The 17,008-nt window shown below is 40.2% G+C and overlaps 1 protein-coding gene across 3 annotated transcripts; it reads left to right on the top strand.

Moving 5' to 3' along the window:
* Positions 1 to 1,893: 1,893 nt before the first annotated feature.
* LOC126798792 (probable leucine-rich repeat receptor-like protein kinase At1g35710) lies at positions 1,894 to 4,962 on the top strand. 3 transcript variants are annotated; one of them, XM_050525851.1, is made up of 3 exons: positions 1,976 to 2,214; positions 3,002 to 4,410; positions 4,530 to 4,962. In XM_050525851.1, exons 1-3 carry the CDS (start codon positions 2,114 to 2,116, stop codon positions 4,829 to 4,831), a joined length of 1,812 nt encoding a protein of 603 aa, XP_050381808.1. In that variant the 5' UTR covers positions 1,976 to 2,113; the 3' UTR covers positions 4,832 to 4,962. The 3 variants fall into 3 exon arrangements, with proteins under 3 accessions (XP_050381806.1, XP_050381808.1, XP_050381807.1); XM_050525850.1 differs by having other exon boundaries at positions 2,069 to 2,214; positions 2,418 to 4,410; XM_050525849.1 differs by having other exon boundaries at positions 1,894 to 4,410.
* The last annotated feature ends 12,046 nt before the right edge of the window (positions 4,963 to 17,008 follow it).

Here is a 17,008-nt window from a genome sequence, read left to right as displayed (position 1 = left end):
AATTCATTCACACATCCTATTAAAAAGAAACTGAATGCATCCATACAAAACAAAAGATTCACTAAACTGAATGTTTTAACTAAAAGAATGACCGGACTAATATCACTCATATCAGACAAAACTTGTTCATGTTAAAATTACTGGAGATGTCACAAGCTCCAAAGAAAGCTATTAAAGCTCTTATTCAACTGTAAATTAATAAATTATTAAGGGTGGGTTTAATCTGATAAGTAAATGAGACGAAAGTTTTGCGGCAAATAATATACATACTAATGCAGTAATGCTACAATTATCAATAAGAAGAAACTAGAATATCGGCAACTTACCTATTTTTTCTTTGAATGTCAATCTAGAGTCACATCCATAGATTATTTTCTTTTCACTTTCCAAGCGCACTACTAAATTGATAGTACCTTTAGCTTTGTTCAACACATCTAACATATATAAAGAATATAAAAAGTTATATTAGTCAGAATTTAAGTTGATGAATAACTGAACATATATGTTTGGTATCATCAGTTCTCCATAACTAGGTTCATATATAAGCATCACAACTGATATGACAATGGTTCATAGGTGTATTACCTCCTGCAGAGAGTTTGCTTTTGAGTTGTTTAGAAGCAGAAAAATGACTCTGATGGGCTTTGTACTTCACATTCCAAGACTCCTCCTGACAATGTGCACTTACTCGGCTCCTCTTAAACTTCCTCCATGACAACTCTATCTCTTCCATGGTGCTGAAATAGTTCCTAACATTCATAAGCAAAAGAAGAAAGTTGAGAACCATGAACAGATAGAAGATTTCCACATGCAAAGTCAAACAATTCAAATGGCCTCTATTTTGCTCTTTTCCTTTTGAAATGAACCTCTGCTGATACAATATACGAAATGAAATATATCTACAGAATTATACCTTAATCATTTCACATATAGATACTTCGTTAGTGCTTTGTGTACACGCGATTTTCCGTGTCTACAAGTAGCGAGTAGGAAGTGATTGATTAATCTACTTATATCTACGCTCTATTTTCATTACTCAATGGGAATCAACTATACTTGCATATTCTGCTTTCATACTGTGCCGAAGGTTATCTCTTCCTTTAATTTCTATAGGTGAACGGTTTGAGGAGGCCAAAAAGGCCCGGTCACACTACCATAAGCCCAGTCCACTAACTATTTTAATCGTTTTTCTTTTTAATTTAGTTGGCTCAGTGGAAATTTCTTAATGTTTACTTGATTTCCTTCTGCATCTTTCCCTTAGTAAATCTGGTCCCCCTTAACAAAAGTCTGGATATATAGGAAAATCTCTCTGTTTGCTGACATTGTTTAGGGATGTACATTTTCTGATGTCCATAATTGAGAATTGAACAACGAGGAACAATTTTCATACTCCAGCAAGAGTAACGGCCAATGGGAGGCTCTTGACTCGTGCATGCTGAACGTGGAAATTAAGGATTCAATTTCAATGCAAGTAATAGCAATATTCAACGAGTGTGAAACTTCCACTGGAAAATCATCGACACCATCACTTTTCACACACTGAATCTAGGTGCAACCGATCATGACTTTAAGATTTTAAAAGACCAAAGAGTTCAATTTGGCTTCCTATTTGTCACACAGCCAAGGGTCAATGACAAATGCAATTCACAGACGGCTGAAATTTGATTTGGTGTGGAATGAGGCTGCCCTGTTATTTAACCTCTCTGTTCATATGTTTGGAACTTTGCATGTAGTCAAGGTTTGGCCTCTAGCATATGTCTTTCCTTTTTCTTCTGCCTTGACTATAGAGCAGGTGGAAGTCTTTGTCAATGATGGTTTAGTGGCTTGAATTTGTTTAAATACTTCTACAGGTCTGCAACCTAGTCCTCTCAAGCCAAAACCTGTTGCTTTTTTCAGATGGTTTTCTGTTAACGAAAACATTCTTTCAACATAAATTTATGGCAATCCAGAAACAGAAACCACTAAATTGTACTTCTGATTTACAGTTTCTGCTAATTTTCATAGTGGTTTCTTCCTTGGCAACTTCATCCTCAGCAGCAACAGAAGCAGAAGCAGAAGCTCTTTTGATTTGGAAGTCAAGCCTTGACAACATAAGCATGTCTCCCTTGTCCTCATGGATTGGAAACAACAACACCACTTGCAATTGGGTTGGGATTTCCTGCAACAACTTTGGAACCATCAACCATATCAACCTCACCGGTTTTGGTTTAAAAGGTACGCTTCATACTTTGAGTTTCCCAGCTTTCCCAAATCTCCTAAGCCTTAACTTCAGCCATAACGCCTTTTTCGGAATCATTCCCCCAAGTTTGAGTAACTTGTCTAGTCTTGAAATCCTTGATCTTTCTCACAATAACATTAGTGGGTCCATTCCTAATGAGTTTGTAATGCTAGGCAACTTATCCATTCTTTCATTTCAGCAAAATCAAATTTCTGGTCAAATTCCTCAAGACATCTACAAGCTAAGTTATCTAAGTGAGATTGACATATCACTTAACAATCTCACTGGTTCAATCCCAGCATCTATAGGAAACCTGTCCAACTTGATTGTTCTCGACCTTCATCTAAACGCTTTGTCAGGACCGATTCCTTCCAGTATTGGAAACCTGACTAGGTTAAAAGAGTTGTACTTGATGGATAATCAATTATCTGGAGTCATCCCAAGTGAAGTAGGAAAACTCAAGTTTCTTACTGATCTAGGATTGGTAAATAACAAACTAAATGGCACCATTCCTCTAGAGTTAAATAACCTTGTATATTTGAAGAATATTTTTCTGAGCAACAATGGCTTGTCTGGTTCTATTCCCGGAGATATATGCAGTGGTGGATTGCTTGAAATATTTTCAGCACATACCAATCATTTGACAGGTTCAATACCAAGAAGCTTAAGAAACTGTACCAGCTTAACTAGGTTGAGGCTTGAAAGAAACCAGTTATCAGGAAATTTAAGTGAAGAGCTTGGCATATATCCAAAATTGATTTATATTGATCTGAGTTATAACAGATTGTATGGAGAGGTTTCTGAGAACTGGGGAAAGTGTCAAAGCTTGCAGAGCTTAAAACTCAGCAACAACAGACTTTCAGGGAGAATTCCTCAGCTTGAGGGAACTGAGCTACATGTACTTGACCTTTCTTCGAACAGTCTTGTCGGGACAATCCCAAAGGAACTAGGAAAGTTATCATCCTTGTTCAACCTCAGCCTTGCAGAAAACAAATTTTCAGGAAGTGTCCCATCAGAGATTGGAATGTTGGCCAATATGCAATATCTCAACTTAGCAGCAAACAATTTGACTGGTTTTATTCCAGAGCAATTAGACGGGTGCGGAAAGTTGTTGAGCTTGAATTTGAGCAGAAATGGATTCAGTGGGAGCATCCCTCTTGAATTGGGAAGCATACAATCTCTACAAGCTCTTGATCTGAGTCATAATTTGCTAATGAATAGTATACCAGCACAGCTTGGAGGGTTGCAAAAGCTGGAAGCATTGAATCTCTCCCACAATGAGCTCTTGGGTTCAATACCATCCTCTTTTGATAACATGTTGAGCTTGACAGTTGTTGACATATCTTACAATCAATTGGAAGGTCCTCTTCCCAACAATAAAGCATTTCAGGAGGCTCCAGTTGGAGCTTTTACAAAAAACAGAGGCTTGTGTGGTAATGCCACCGGTTTAATTGCCTGCCCATCTGCAACAAGAGGTGGGAAAAAGAGTAACAAATCTACCATTGTCATCATTGCCGTTATTTCAGGTATTTTATTTTTCGTATTTGTAGTAGTTGGGGTCCTGTGTCTGATTTGCCATACCCAAGAACCGCAAAATGAAAACCAGTTTAAAGTTTGGAGCTTGGATGGATTACTTGTGTATGAAGACATAGTTGAAGCTACAGATGCATTCAACTCAAAACATTGTGTAGGAGTAGGAGGAACAGCAAGTGTTTATAAAGCTCAACTGCAAACAGATCGCATCGTTGCAGTAAAGAAACTTCACATGCTGCAGGATACTGATGGAGAAGCAATGCTGAAGGCTTTGGAGAGTGAGATTCATATTCTTTCAGGAATTCGTCACCGCAACATATTGAAGCTTTATGGTTTCTGTGCACATCCTCAGCACCCTCTTCTGCTTTACGAATTCATAGAAGGGGGAAGCTTGGAAAACATATTGACTGATGAAAATTATGTGAGTAATTTTGGTTGGATGAAGAGGCTGAATGTTGTCAAAGATGTTGCAAATGCTTTATCTTATATTCACCATGATTGCTCGCCTCCAATAGTTCATCGAGACATATCAAGCAAGAACATCCTGCTGGATCTAGAGTATGGAGCTTATGTATCTGATTTTGGTACAGCTAGGCTTTTGAAGCCTAATGGTTCTAGTTGGACTACATTTGCAGGAACATTTGGATATTGTGCTCCAGGTACTTATGTCCTTCTTATATGTTTAATTATTCTAGTGCAACCTTTGATACTGTTAGACGTTTCATCACATGAACAAAATTTTCAAAGGCAATGAATTGAGGAATCTTTACTGTTGCAGAGTTGGCATACACAATGGAACCAAATGAGAAATGTGACGTATATAGCTTTGGAGTGGTAGCATTGGAAGTGATCATGGGAAAGCATCCCGGAGATCTCATATCCAACTTTTTGTCGCTTTCATCAACATCAACAGCACAAGGTATACATTTGAAGGATGTCTTGGATCCACGCCTCTTGCCTCCTAACAATCAAGCTGCTGAGAGATTAATTACAGTTGCAAACCTTGCATTTGCATGCTTGCGAACGAGTCCACAATCTCGACCAACCATGCATCAAGTTTCCCAGGAGTTATTGTTTTGAATGATACAATTTTCTTAGACACTGCCTAACTGGAAACCTATAATTGCTTATTATAATGTGATTATGTATCAACTCTACAATGCTGTAAAGTTTTCTCCCCAGTATATAAATAGAATTTTGATCGAGTTAAATGGAAACTTTGCTGTATACATCAAAACTACTTTGGACTAATTTTTATAGGCATTCCACATGAAGGAACTGGGAGAGGATCCATGGATATAGGCTCATCAGGATATAGCAAAGACGAGTCATAACGAGTCACAATGAAATGCATGAAAATAAGAATATTTAGCTTAGCAAGTTGATACCCTGCACAAACTCTTGGCCCTCCTCCGAAAGCCATAAACGCATATCGCGGAACAGACTCCTCAAAACGGCTTGGATTGAAACTGAAGGGATCTTCAAAATATTCTGAATCGTAATGTGTTCCGTATGTTGTCCACAATACCTTAACAAATTTAACCGCCAAAGGCCCAAAACTTAATCCGGATACTATACATCAATTAATATCACATTACTTGGTATAAAATATGTTTACCTTCCATCCTTTTGGAATAGTGAATCCTTCATATTCAATATCAGCAATAGCTTTCCTGAATAGCCGAAGATGGGAGGAAAAAGGTGCCACGAGCAACCTGCCATGTGTACTTCATCTTCTTCGTGTCAACCAAAGTCAGATTTTGATCACCAGGTCTTTTGCTTCCCATATCTCAGCATGTTCTGATAGAATGTATTGCAACTCAATGATACCAACTCCTCTCAGTAGTAGCAGTAATTGTTGCAGGTTAATATTAACTGCGATATTTAAGGGGTTTCAACCTTTTGGACTTTTTCTCACAGTAGCTTCCACATACCACATCTCTATGACAAAAAAGATGGAATTATAGGGAGACGTGTGATGGCATTTATAAGATCTGCAACCAGCCAGACTCCCTGTTAGAAATTTCCAGTACTTGACTTACTGCAGAACTAGAGCTTCATCAGTTGAGTATGAATTTTTCTCTCTTTTTGGAAATATGCGCGAGTCGTTTATGTGGCCACATTGCAAATAGTGACTAATCTAACGGTTCAAGTTTGTTCAGTTTCAATGCTACGGAGTACTATTTAAACAACTGCAGCGATTTCTCTGAAATTTGTATCAAAAGAAAATAAAACTTCCCTGAAAGATCGATTTTGATGGATTAATGCTTTCAACTGCCAACAAAATAATTGCAATTGAAATGAAAGCTCTCACATGGATGTCAATGCTAGCAAATATTACTGGTCTGCTAGTATCTACTGCATATGATAGGCTTCATCAGCCATCTCTGCAAATTTTAACTCCTTAAGCCTAATTCCTCAACTGTGACAACTCAGAATGGCACTGTGGAGATGACAGCGGCCAAGCTGTCTCTTGCAGAACCATAAACTTGGGTGGGAATTGGATATAGTCAAAGACAGGTTTGAATTGGAGGAACTCCATTACAAGATTTCTAAACAATGTCCTTCTTTACTCCCCCAACATTTTTTGTTCAATCTCCACCTACTTCTCTGTCATACTCATTCAAGTTTGAGACAAAAACCCAACTCATGTATCAGAAATCTTTTGGACCAATTCTCTCTCTCTTTCTATCAGCTGTTCGGGTATAGATAATTTATTTGTGACAGCTCCATGTGTATTTTCATAAATTCATATCAATTCTACATACTAGTATTAGTCCTTGGCTTAATATGTTTTATCTAGCTTGGGTTATACCTAATGGTCCTTAGGGAATGAGTGAAATCACATGCAGAAGAGGTGTCTAGGATTTAGTTTCCATACGACATGGATTCATGTAGACACCAAAATGGTGAATTCCCATGATATTAGAGCGCATGATGTGAGACAATGTACTACAGTGTGTTTTATTTTCTGTCACGATCCCGAAATTTCAAGTGTTAAACTCAAAAACAAAGCCATGAAAAACTCTAAAACAATCTCAATAAATCATAATCATTTTATAGTCACAGCGTATCGTTACTGAGTTCATGATACATCTCAGTCGAATCGATTATTACAAAACCAATTTATAATTCAAACATTATATCAAATGGAATAACATTATATCAAATGGAATGTAACATCCTCTGAATCCTCACCACAAAATAAAATAAAGAAACTTCAAAATCTTCAGAGAAATCCTCCAATTCTGCTAATCCACACATGTAGAACTATCCCCTACACCTTCAAATAGGTGCACCTGGATTGTAAACACAAACCCGGTAAGCTTTGCAGTTCGTATGAGTAAAACAACATAATATAGCACGCATCATAATACAGGAGAAAAAAATACCTAAAATATTTAATTATAAATGTACTCATGAATCACAGAACAACCCATCTGGTTGTCCAATAATATCTGAAAATATAAGTGCTCATGAAAAATCGGGCAACCCATCTGTTTACCCAAATACATTCATAATACGGGTACTCATGAGACCCCGGTACTCATTTGTTACTCCTCATGTAGTACGCCGTCAGACATTGGACAACCCATATGTTACCCAATATCCAAAAAAAAATGGGTACTCATAAGCCGGTAACTCATCTGTTACCCCTCATGCAATACACCGGCAGACAGACTAGAGCTCTAACTGAATCGTAACTGTCGCCCGGCCAAGGCTAGGTTCTGACATGCCAACACGTCCGAAGACAGGTCCGAAGACAAAAAAACGTTTTAACATAACTCAAGTTAAAACCACGTACAATACATTCCTCACATGTTATTCCATAAAAAGACAAGCGATTCATGCTTAAATAAAATAAATATCAGTGCTATAAATAAACTCATTTGGAAATATAAATATGACAGTAGATAATATAAAAACTCATATATATGTATTGATCTTACCATTTATACACATACACAACCCACTATATCATATACATATCATAATTCGATCTTTTAAAATAAAGTGTAACTGTGAATCATCACCAAGGGTAGACTCGTCATAGTGAGATTTACTCACCTTATTTTTCTTAGCGTAATTTCCATAATACCGAAAACAAATCCTTTACTTGTTTTGTCGATCACCTAGTTGTATAAAAAAATAGTTAGAATCGTTATGTAAAACCTCAAATACCGAATCAGTACTACTGTTTTACTGTTCAGCAATTTACGGTTTTTATGTAATTACTGTTCACATAAATACTATTCACGTATTATTGTACATGTACATACTATTTAGGTATTCTTCTACACCAATGTACTATTCCATTGTAAATACTATTCCAGTAAATACTAATTACCGATTTACTATTTCAGAAATTTACGTTTACAAATACTGAACATAAATTACTTTTACAATTACTTTTACAATTACTGTACGTAAATCACTTTTACAATTACTATACAGAATTTCTTTTTACAAAAAATATTGTTCGGAAATTACTATTCACGCGACGCCGCTCGTGGCGGCGCGTGGGGTTCACGCGCCACTCTCTGGCAGCCATATGTGGTGCTTACGCGCCATCCATAGTAGCAGCGCGTGGAGCTCACGCGCCGCTCATACCGGCGCGCGTGGGTTGCCTACTGCCGCCTAAAACTCCTCCTTTTCTTCCCTTCCTCCATTCCACGACCTAATGCTGCCTCCTGCCCCCTCACGCTCCCCTACGCGCCGCCCTAGGCAGCGGTACGAACCTCCCATCCTCCTCCTCCGAAACTTTTCCAAATCCTCCACAAATCTTCACAACAATATACAATCACTCAAATCATTCGATTAAAGCATTTCTGTACCTATGTGGAGCCTTAGAACTGCCGGAATGCCGACGGGGTTGCTTTCGTGAGGGGTGAGGCCGGCGGCGCTATTCGACTCCAACTTGCTTGCATATGGCTTCGGCGATGGTGAGCTGGTCCCCGTGCTCTGGTCTTGCCAGCGACGAAGCTTGGACCGCGGTGGAAACGCAGGAGCCTTGGGTTGTCACGCGAGCTTCACGGCGGTGAGGGGAGGCGTGTCGAGCTCGAGGGCCGCTGCTGAGCACTGTGCAATGCTTTTGAGACGGGCGGTGAGGGCCACGAAGGCCGGAGTCGTGGAGATCGTCGGCGATGAGGAGAGGGAAGGAGAGAGGGTCGGGGAGAGAGAGAAGAGGGCTACGGGGTGAGAGAGAGAGAGAGAGAGAGTGAAATGAGGGTTTATGTTTTTGGAAACTCTAGTTTCTAAAAATTCCCTTTTATATTTTTTCCAAAATCGAAAACTAACTTCCGTCGCTAATAACTTTCACCTACGACGTTTTAATAAAACGTGTGAAGCGTCCATGAAATCATATTGACTAGTTCTACAACTTTCGTGAAGGAAGTTTTTATAAACGAGCGACAGAGTACAAGTCGACTCCCGCGTCGCGGAAACGTAACGTGTTTCCAATTTAGATTTCCGAAGACGGTTCCGTTTTCGATTTGACATCGTCGTGAAGCGAAAAATGTGATTTATTAGATTTTCCAAGTTATTCAATTCTAAGAATTCATATAATTTGAATCCGAGAAATCGGGTTATTACATTGTACCCCCCTTAAAGGAATTTCGTCCCGAAATTCAAGTGCTCTACTCAACGAACAACTGCGGATATCTTGTCTTCATATCCGACTCTAGTTCCCAAAAGGCATCGCCCTCATCATGGTGGCTCCACAACACTTTAAGTAACTCTACTTCTTTCCTCCAGAGCTTCTTTATGGATCTATCCAGAATACGAACCGGCTCAATAACAAATGTTTGCTCTATGGAGGTATGATCAATCACATGCGACTCATCTGGTACGTACCTCCTCAACAAGGAAATGTGGAAGACGTTGTGGACGCCAGACATGCCAGTAGGCAAAGCTAGTTCGGATACCTTGGAGCTAACTTTCCTTTCTTGCCAAATCTTACTACACCCCTCATAGGTGAGACTTTTAGGAACACTTGATCGCCGATCTCGAACTCAACATGTCTCCTCTTTATGTCTGCATAGCTCTTCTGTCTACTCTGTGCCGTTCGGATCCTATCTTGAATGATCGAGATCTTCTTTGTGGTTTCTTGAACCACCTCCGGGCCCATTAGTGCTTCATCACCAACTTCGGCCCAACAGATAGGTGATCTACATGGTCTACCATAAAGAACTTCATAAGGAGCCATGCCTATGCTAGAATGGTAACTGTTATTGTAGACAAACTCAATCAATCTCAAGTGATCCTCCCAGCTTCCTTTAAAATCAAGCATACAAGCTCTCAACATATCCTCCATCACTTGATTCACCATTTCTGTTTGTCCATAAGTTTGAGGATGAAAAGCAATATTCATATCCAAGGTAGTACCCATAGCCTTCTGCAAACAACCCCATAACTTATATGTGAAACGTGCATCTCGGTCAGAAACAATAGAAACCGTAGCTTCTTGGAGCCTCACTATCTCATCCACATATAGTTTCCCTAGAACATCCACTCAGTACTTCATTGATACTGGAAGGAAGTGTGCCGACTTCATCAATCGATCGACAATCACCCATATCGCATCGTGACTTTTCTTGGACTTAGGCAGTCCAGTCACAAAGTCCATAGATATCTGTTTCCACTTCCATAAAGGAATAGTCAATGACTTCAACATGCCTGCAGGTCGTTGATGTTCTGCCTTCACTTGCTGACAGGTAAGGCACTTTGATACAAATTCTGCCACGTCTTTCTTCATCCCGTTTCACCAGAATTGCCTGCATAGGTCCATGTACATCTTGGTGTTCCCTGGATGTACTGTATAACGAGATCGGTGTGCTGTGCGAAAGACCTCCTCCTTGAGATTAGTACAATCTGGAACACACAATCTTGTCCTAAACCTCAAACCTCCATCGGGTCCAACTCTCCACTCGGATGGACATTCATCTAGTGAATCTACTACGAGATCTGCCAACTTAGCTTGTGAAAATCTATCTTTTGCCTGATCCTGAATGATCATTGAGATCCGTGTAGGTTGCACCAAGACACTACCAAGAAAAACCCTTCGTTCTCTTCCTGATGGTACCAAGTCAAATTCAGATGCAATTTCGAGCATAATCCATTATTGAACCATAAAAGAAGCTATCATACCCCTTGGTTTCCTGCTGAAGGCATCGGCCACTACGTTTGCCTTCCCAGGGTGATACTCCAAAGTGAAGTCATAATCTTTAAGGAGTTCAATCCATCTCCTCTGCCTCATATTCAATTCCTTCTGCGAGAGTAGATACTTCAAACTCTTATGATCAGAAAAGAGTTGAAATTTCTCACCATACAAGTAATGCCTCCAAATCTTTTAAGGCAAAAACAACTGTAGCGAGCTCTAGATCGTGAGTGGGGTAGTTCTTCTCATGAACATTTAACTGTCTAGAGTCATATGCAACCACTCATCCATGTTGGATCAACACACAACTTAAGCCTTGGAGCGAAGCGTCACTATAAATAACATAGCCGCCCCCACTAGTGGGAATTGTCAACATTGGAGCCATGGTCAAGCTAGTCTTTAGTTTGTTGAAAGCCTCCTCACATGTTTCTATTCATACAAACTGAACGTCCTTCTTGGTCAACTTGGTCAATGACGATGCAATACTAGAAAACCCTTCAATGAACCTCCGGTAGTAACCTGCCAAACCAAGGAAACTACGAATCTCAGTAGGGTTCTTTGGACAACTCTAACTCTTCACTGCCTCCACTTTTGACGGGTATACTAATACCCCATCCTTTGAGACTACATGACCAAGGAACTTGACTTCTTCCTTTCAGAATTCACACTTCTCGAGTTTGGCGTACAATCTTTCTTCTTTTAGGGTTTGCAACACCGTTCTCAGATGCACCATATGCTCTTCTTGAGACTTGGAGTATATCAAAATGTCATCCACAAACACTACAACAAACTCATCCAAGTACAGGTTGAAGATTTGGTTCATGAAACTCATAAAGACAGCCGGTGCATTTGTCAGACCAAAGGGCATGACCACAGACTCATAGTGCCCATACTGGGTCCTGAAAGCCGTCTTTGATATATCTTCTTCCTTCACCATGAGTTGATGGTAACCGGATCTCAAATCAATCTTAGAGAATACTGTAGCCCCTCTAAACTGATCGAACAAGTTATCAATCCTAGGCAAGGGATACCTATTCTTGATGGTCACCTTATTCAGTTCCATGTAGTCCACACATAACCGTAGAGAACCATCTTTCTTTTGCACGAACAACACCGGTGCACCCCAAGGTGATATGCTAGGTCTAATAAACCTTTGGTCCAATAGTTCATCTATCTGCACTTTCAACACTTTAAGTTCATTTTGTCACATTCTATAAGGCACCTTTGACACTGGTGCCGTACCGGGTACCACATCTATGCAGAATCCACAACTCTCCGAGAAGGTAACTCTGGTATCTCTTGGAACACCTCACTATACTCAGATACTACCACCAAATCTGCAATAGTTACCTTCTGATCTACAAATTCCACATGTGCCAAAACTCCTGCTCTCGTGGCATTATCTGACTTGAGGCAACGATAACGAAAAACTGGTTCTCCGGGACTATGGAAAAATACTACCATGTCAAAGAAATCGATCAAAGCGTGCTGCGGACTCAACCAATCAATTCCTAGAATCACATCATAGGTGTGGTCCGGAATCACTATCAAAGAAGCAGAGAATTCTCTACCTCCAATCACAATAGGACAAGCCTGGCAGATTGTCTCTAGTTAGAGAGATTCTCCAAGAGGTGAAGTGACACATAGAGAGTTTCCAAGAGATGTAGGAATCAATCCTAACATCTCTACTATCGAACTAGCAATAAATGAATATGATGCTCCTGTATCAAACACTACTCTAGCAAGGTAGTCAAAAATAGATAAGGTACATTTCACTCCTGTGTCTCGCTGACCCACTGCAAACACTCTAGCTTGACCCACTGGTAACTGCCTATGGTGATGTTCATGTCTTCCCTACGGAGGTCGGGTGCAGTCTCTAGCCATATGTCCCACTTGCTCACACTTAAACTAGCCGGTTCTCTTCGTTTTTGGACAAGTTGTGGCGTAGTGCCCCATTTCATTGCAAATGAAACACCTTACTGATGCTAACTGTCTAACAGGTGCAGTCCTAGCAGATGACGATGCAGCCTTAGCTGAAGTCTGGTAATAGGTTCTCGGCCTCTTCCAAGATCCAACTTTCGGTCATGTGAGCCCACTGCCTGTACTGATTGTCTTCCCTTTTCCTCGAGTCTCCGCCGCGAGTCTTATTTGCCTGTTCCAAGTTCAGGGCACTCTCATACATCAACTCCTTAGTAAACAGACAAAGTGTTGATATGATGGTCTTGTACTCTTGCTTGAGTCCCCGTATAAATTTCTGGGCTATGGAAGTCGCACCCATTGGCTTGACAAGCCGATACAACTGTGCAAAACGGGCCTAATACTCCCTGACTGTCATATCTCTCTGTATCAGATCAAGGAACTCAAGTTCTAATTCCTCCTGCACTATAGCTAGAAAGTATTTTTCTCGAAAGAGTGCCACAAAGCCCTCCCAAGTCAGAGTGGACACATCCACAGTCCGTCTTGTACTCTTCGACCAATCCATAGCATCATCCTTTAAGAAGAATGTGGCTATCATCCTCTTCTCGATCTCAGAGCACATCTTCATCTCAAAGTAGGTTTCCATACTTTCAATCTAATGGTCCGCTACCATATGATCCATGCCCCCATGAAATGATGGTGGTGACAGACTACTGTTGTCCTTGATCAGCTTTAACACTCGACCCTTGTCTCTAATGACTGCCTCGGGGTCAACCTGCTCATCATGTGGTGCCACCTCCTCATAAAGGTTCTCCACATTGCGGACTCAACCTCCAACCCTAGCTTGGCCTTGGCCTCTTGCCCGTCCTTGGCTTTGTGCACGGCCCTTCTCCAAGTTCATCATCTTGAAACATTTAAACATTTAAACATTTAGTCAATACATGCGAAGTCTTGAACCCAAATAAAATAGATCCAACATATATTAACTAAGATATTTAGAGAGGAGGAAAATCATCGAAGTATTATCACAATACTTCTACTTAGAGGACCACGCCTTAGATGTGGCTCCTAACACTCTTGCGTACCCAATGACATATCAATACCGAAGAACATGTGATGGGGGTCTGCTGCAGTCGAGTCATCCCTCTTGGATGATATTGACATATCGCTAAGTACACAACCTACGCTCTGATACCAACTGTCACGACCCCAAAATTTCAAGTGTTAAACTCAAAATCGAAGCCATGAAAAACTCTAAAACAATCTCAATAAATCGAAATCATCTTATAGTCACAACGTATCATTACTGAGTTCATGGCACATCTCAGTCGAATAGATTATTACAAAACCAATATATAATTCAAACATTATATCAAATGGAATGTAAAATCTCCTGAATCCTCACCACAAAATAAAATAAAGAAACTTCAAAATCTTCAGAGAAATCCTCCAATTCTGCTAATCCACACCTATAGAACTATCCACTACACCATCGAATAGGTGCACCCGGATTGTAAACACAAACTCAGTAAGCTTTGCAGTTCGTATGAGTAAAACAACAATATAACACGCATCATAATACAGGAGAAAAAAATACTAAAAACATTTAATTATAAATGTACTCATGAGTCACAGGACAACCCATCTAGTTGTCCAATAATATCTGAAAATATAAGTGCTCATGAGAAATCGGGCAACCCATCTGTTTACCCAAATACATTCATAATACGGGTACTCATGAAACTCAGGTACTCATCTGTTACCTTTCATGCATTACGCCGTCAGACATTGGGCAACCCATATGTTATCCAATATCTAAAAAAATATATGGGTACTCATAAGCCGGTAACCCATCTGTTACCCCTCATGCAGTACACCGGCAGACAGACTAAAGCTTTAACTGAATCGTAACTGTCGCCCGGCCAAGACTAGGTTCTGACATGCCAACATGTCCGAAGACCAACCGAAGAGAGAAAAACGTTTTAACATAACTCAAGTTAAAACCGTGTACAATACATTCCTCACATGTTATTGCACAAAAAGACAAGCGATTCATGCTTAAAATAAATATCAGTGCTATAAATAAACTCATTTGGAAATAAAAATATGACAGTAGATAATATAGCAACCCATATATATGTATTGATTTTACCATTTGTACACATACACAACCCACTATATCATATACATATCATAATTCGATCTTTTAAAATAAAGCGTAACTGTGAATCACCACCAAGGGTAGACTGGTCATAGTGAGATTTACTCGCCTTATTTTCTTGAGCGTAATTCAACAATACCGAAAGCAAATCCTTTACTTGTTTTGTCGATCACCTAGTTGTATAAAAAAAATGGTTATAATCATTACGTAAAACCTCAAATGCCGAATCAGTACTATTGCTAGACTGTTCCGCAATTTACGGTTTTTACGTAATTACTATTCATGTATTACTGTACATGTACATACTGTTTTACGTATTCATGTACACTAATGTACTATTTCATCGTAAATATTGTTCCAGTAAATACTAATTACCGAATTAGTATGTTAGAAATTTACTTTTACAAATACTGAACACAAATTACTTTTACAATTACTGTACATAATTATTTTTTATAAAAATTTATTGTTCGGAAATTACTGTTCACGCGCCGCCGCACGTGCCGGCGCGTGGGGTTCACGCGCCACCTTCGGCAGCCGTGCGTGGCGCTTATGCGCCGCCCACAGTAGCAGCGCGTGGAGCTCACACGCCGCTCAAAACTCCTCTTTTTCTTCCCCTCCTCCCATCCACGGCCTAACACCGCCTCCTGCCCCCCTCACGCTCCCCCACGCACCGCCCTAGGCGGCGGTACAAACCTCTCATCCTCCTCTGAAACTCCTCCAAATCCTCTACAAATCTTCACAACAACATACAATCACTCATATCATTCGATTAAAACATTTCCGTACCTATGTGGAGCCTTAGAACTGCCGGAATGTCGCCGGAGGAGCTCGAGATGCCGACATGGTCGATTTCGTGAGGGTGAGGCCGGCGGTGCTATTCGACTCAAACTTGCTTGCAGATGGCTTCGACGATGAGGATCGGCGATGGTGAGCTGGTCCCCGTGCTCTGGTCTCGCCGGCGACGAAACTTGGACGGTGGTGGAAATGCAGGAGCCTTAGGTTGTCGTGTTAGCTTCACGGTGGCGAGGGGAGGCGTGTCGAGCTCGAGGGCTGCTACTGAGGACCGTGCAATGCTTTTGAGACGGGCGGTGAGGGCCACGGAGGCCGGAGTCGTGGAGATCGCCGGCGATGAGGAGAGGGAAGGAGAGAGTGTCGGGGAGAGAGAGAAGAGGGCTGCGGGGTGAGAGAGAGAAATGAGGGTTTCTGTTTTTGGAAACCCTAGTTTCCAAAAATTTCTTTTTATACTTTTTCTAAAATCAAAAACTAACTTCCGTCGCTAATAACTTTCACCTACGACGTCTGAGAAGAACGCGTGACGCGTCCACGAAATCGTATTGACTAGCTCTACAACTTTTGTGAATGAAGTTTTCGGAAACGAGGGACGGAGTACAAGTCGACTCCCGCGTCGCAAAAACGTAACGTTTTTCCCATTTAGATTTCCGAAAACGGTCTGTTTTCGATTTGACATTTGACATCATCGTGAAGCGAAAAATGTGATTTATTAAATTTTCTAAGTTATTCAATTCTAAGAATTTATACAATTTGAATCCGAGAAATCGGGTTATTACACTTTAGAACATCAAGAATTTGGGGCTGGGAGAAGATGAGAACCCTATATTGATAATATCAATATGGGTCCAATACAGATTACTCATCTTTAAGGGTTAGGCTGGACTAAGCTCTGAGTTCAACATCTGTCATCCATGACTGGGAAATGAATTGAAGCGGTTTCATGTACCACATCATGCATTGATGCATATCCAACATTTTAGGTTACAATAACTAATCATAAGTTCATAACCAAGAAGTCTATTGAATTATATGTAATACAAGATATGCAGATAATGGGGTAATAGGGACCAGCTAAACCATGTTTAAATTTCAGATCAGAGACAAGGATATGGGAAAATCTTGGTAATAAATTAAATTGGTTTAAGTTAATCTTTTTTTCTTTTTCTTTTTTGGTGAATTAAAAAATAAAGTATGTTTTATCATGAGAAAATAAAATTAATAGTCATGC

Source organism: Argentina anserina, chromosome 6 (genome assembly GCF_933775445.1).
Source record: "Argentina anserina chromosome 6, drPotAnse1.1, whole genome shotgun sequence".
NCBI classification, from domain to species: domain Eukaryota; kingdom Viridiplantae; phylum Streptophyta; class Magnoliopsida; order Rosales; family Rosaceae; genus Argentina; species Argentina anserina.
This window is presented reverse-complemented; position numbering and strand designations above follow the sequence as displayed.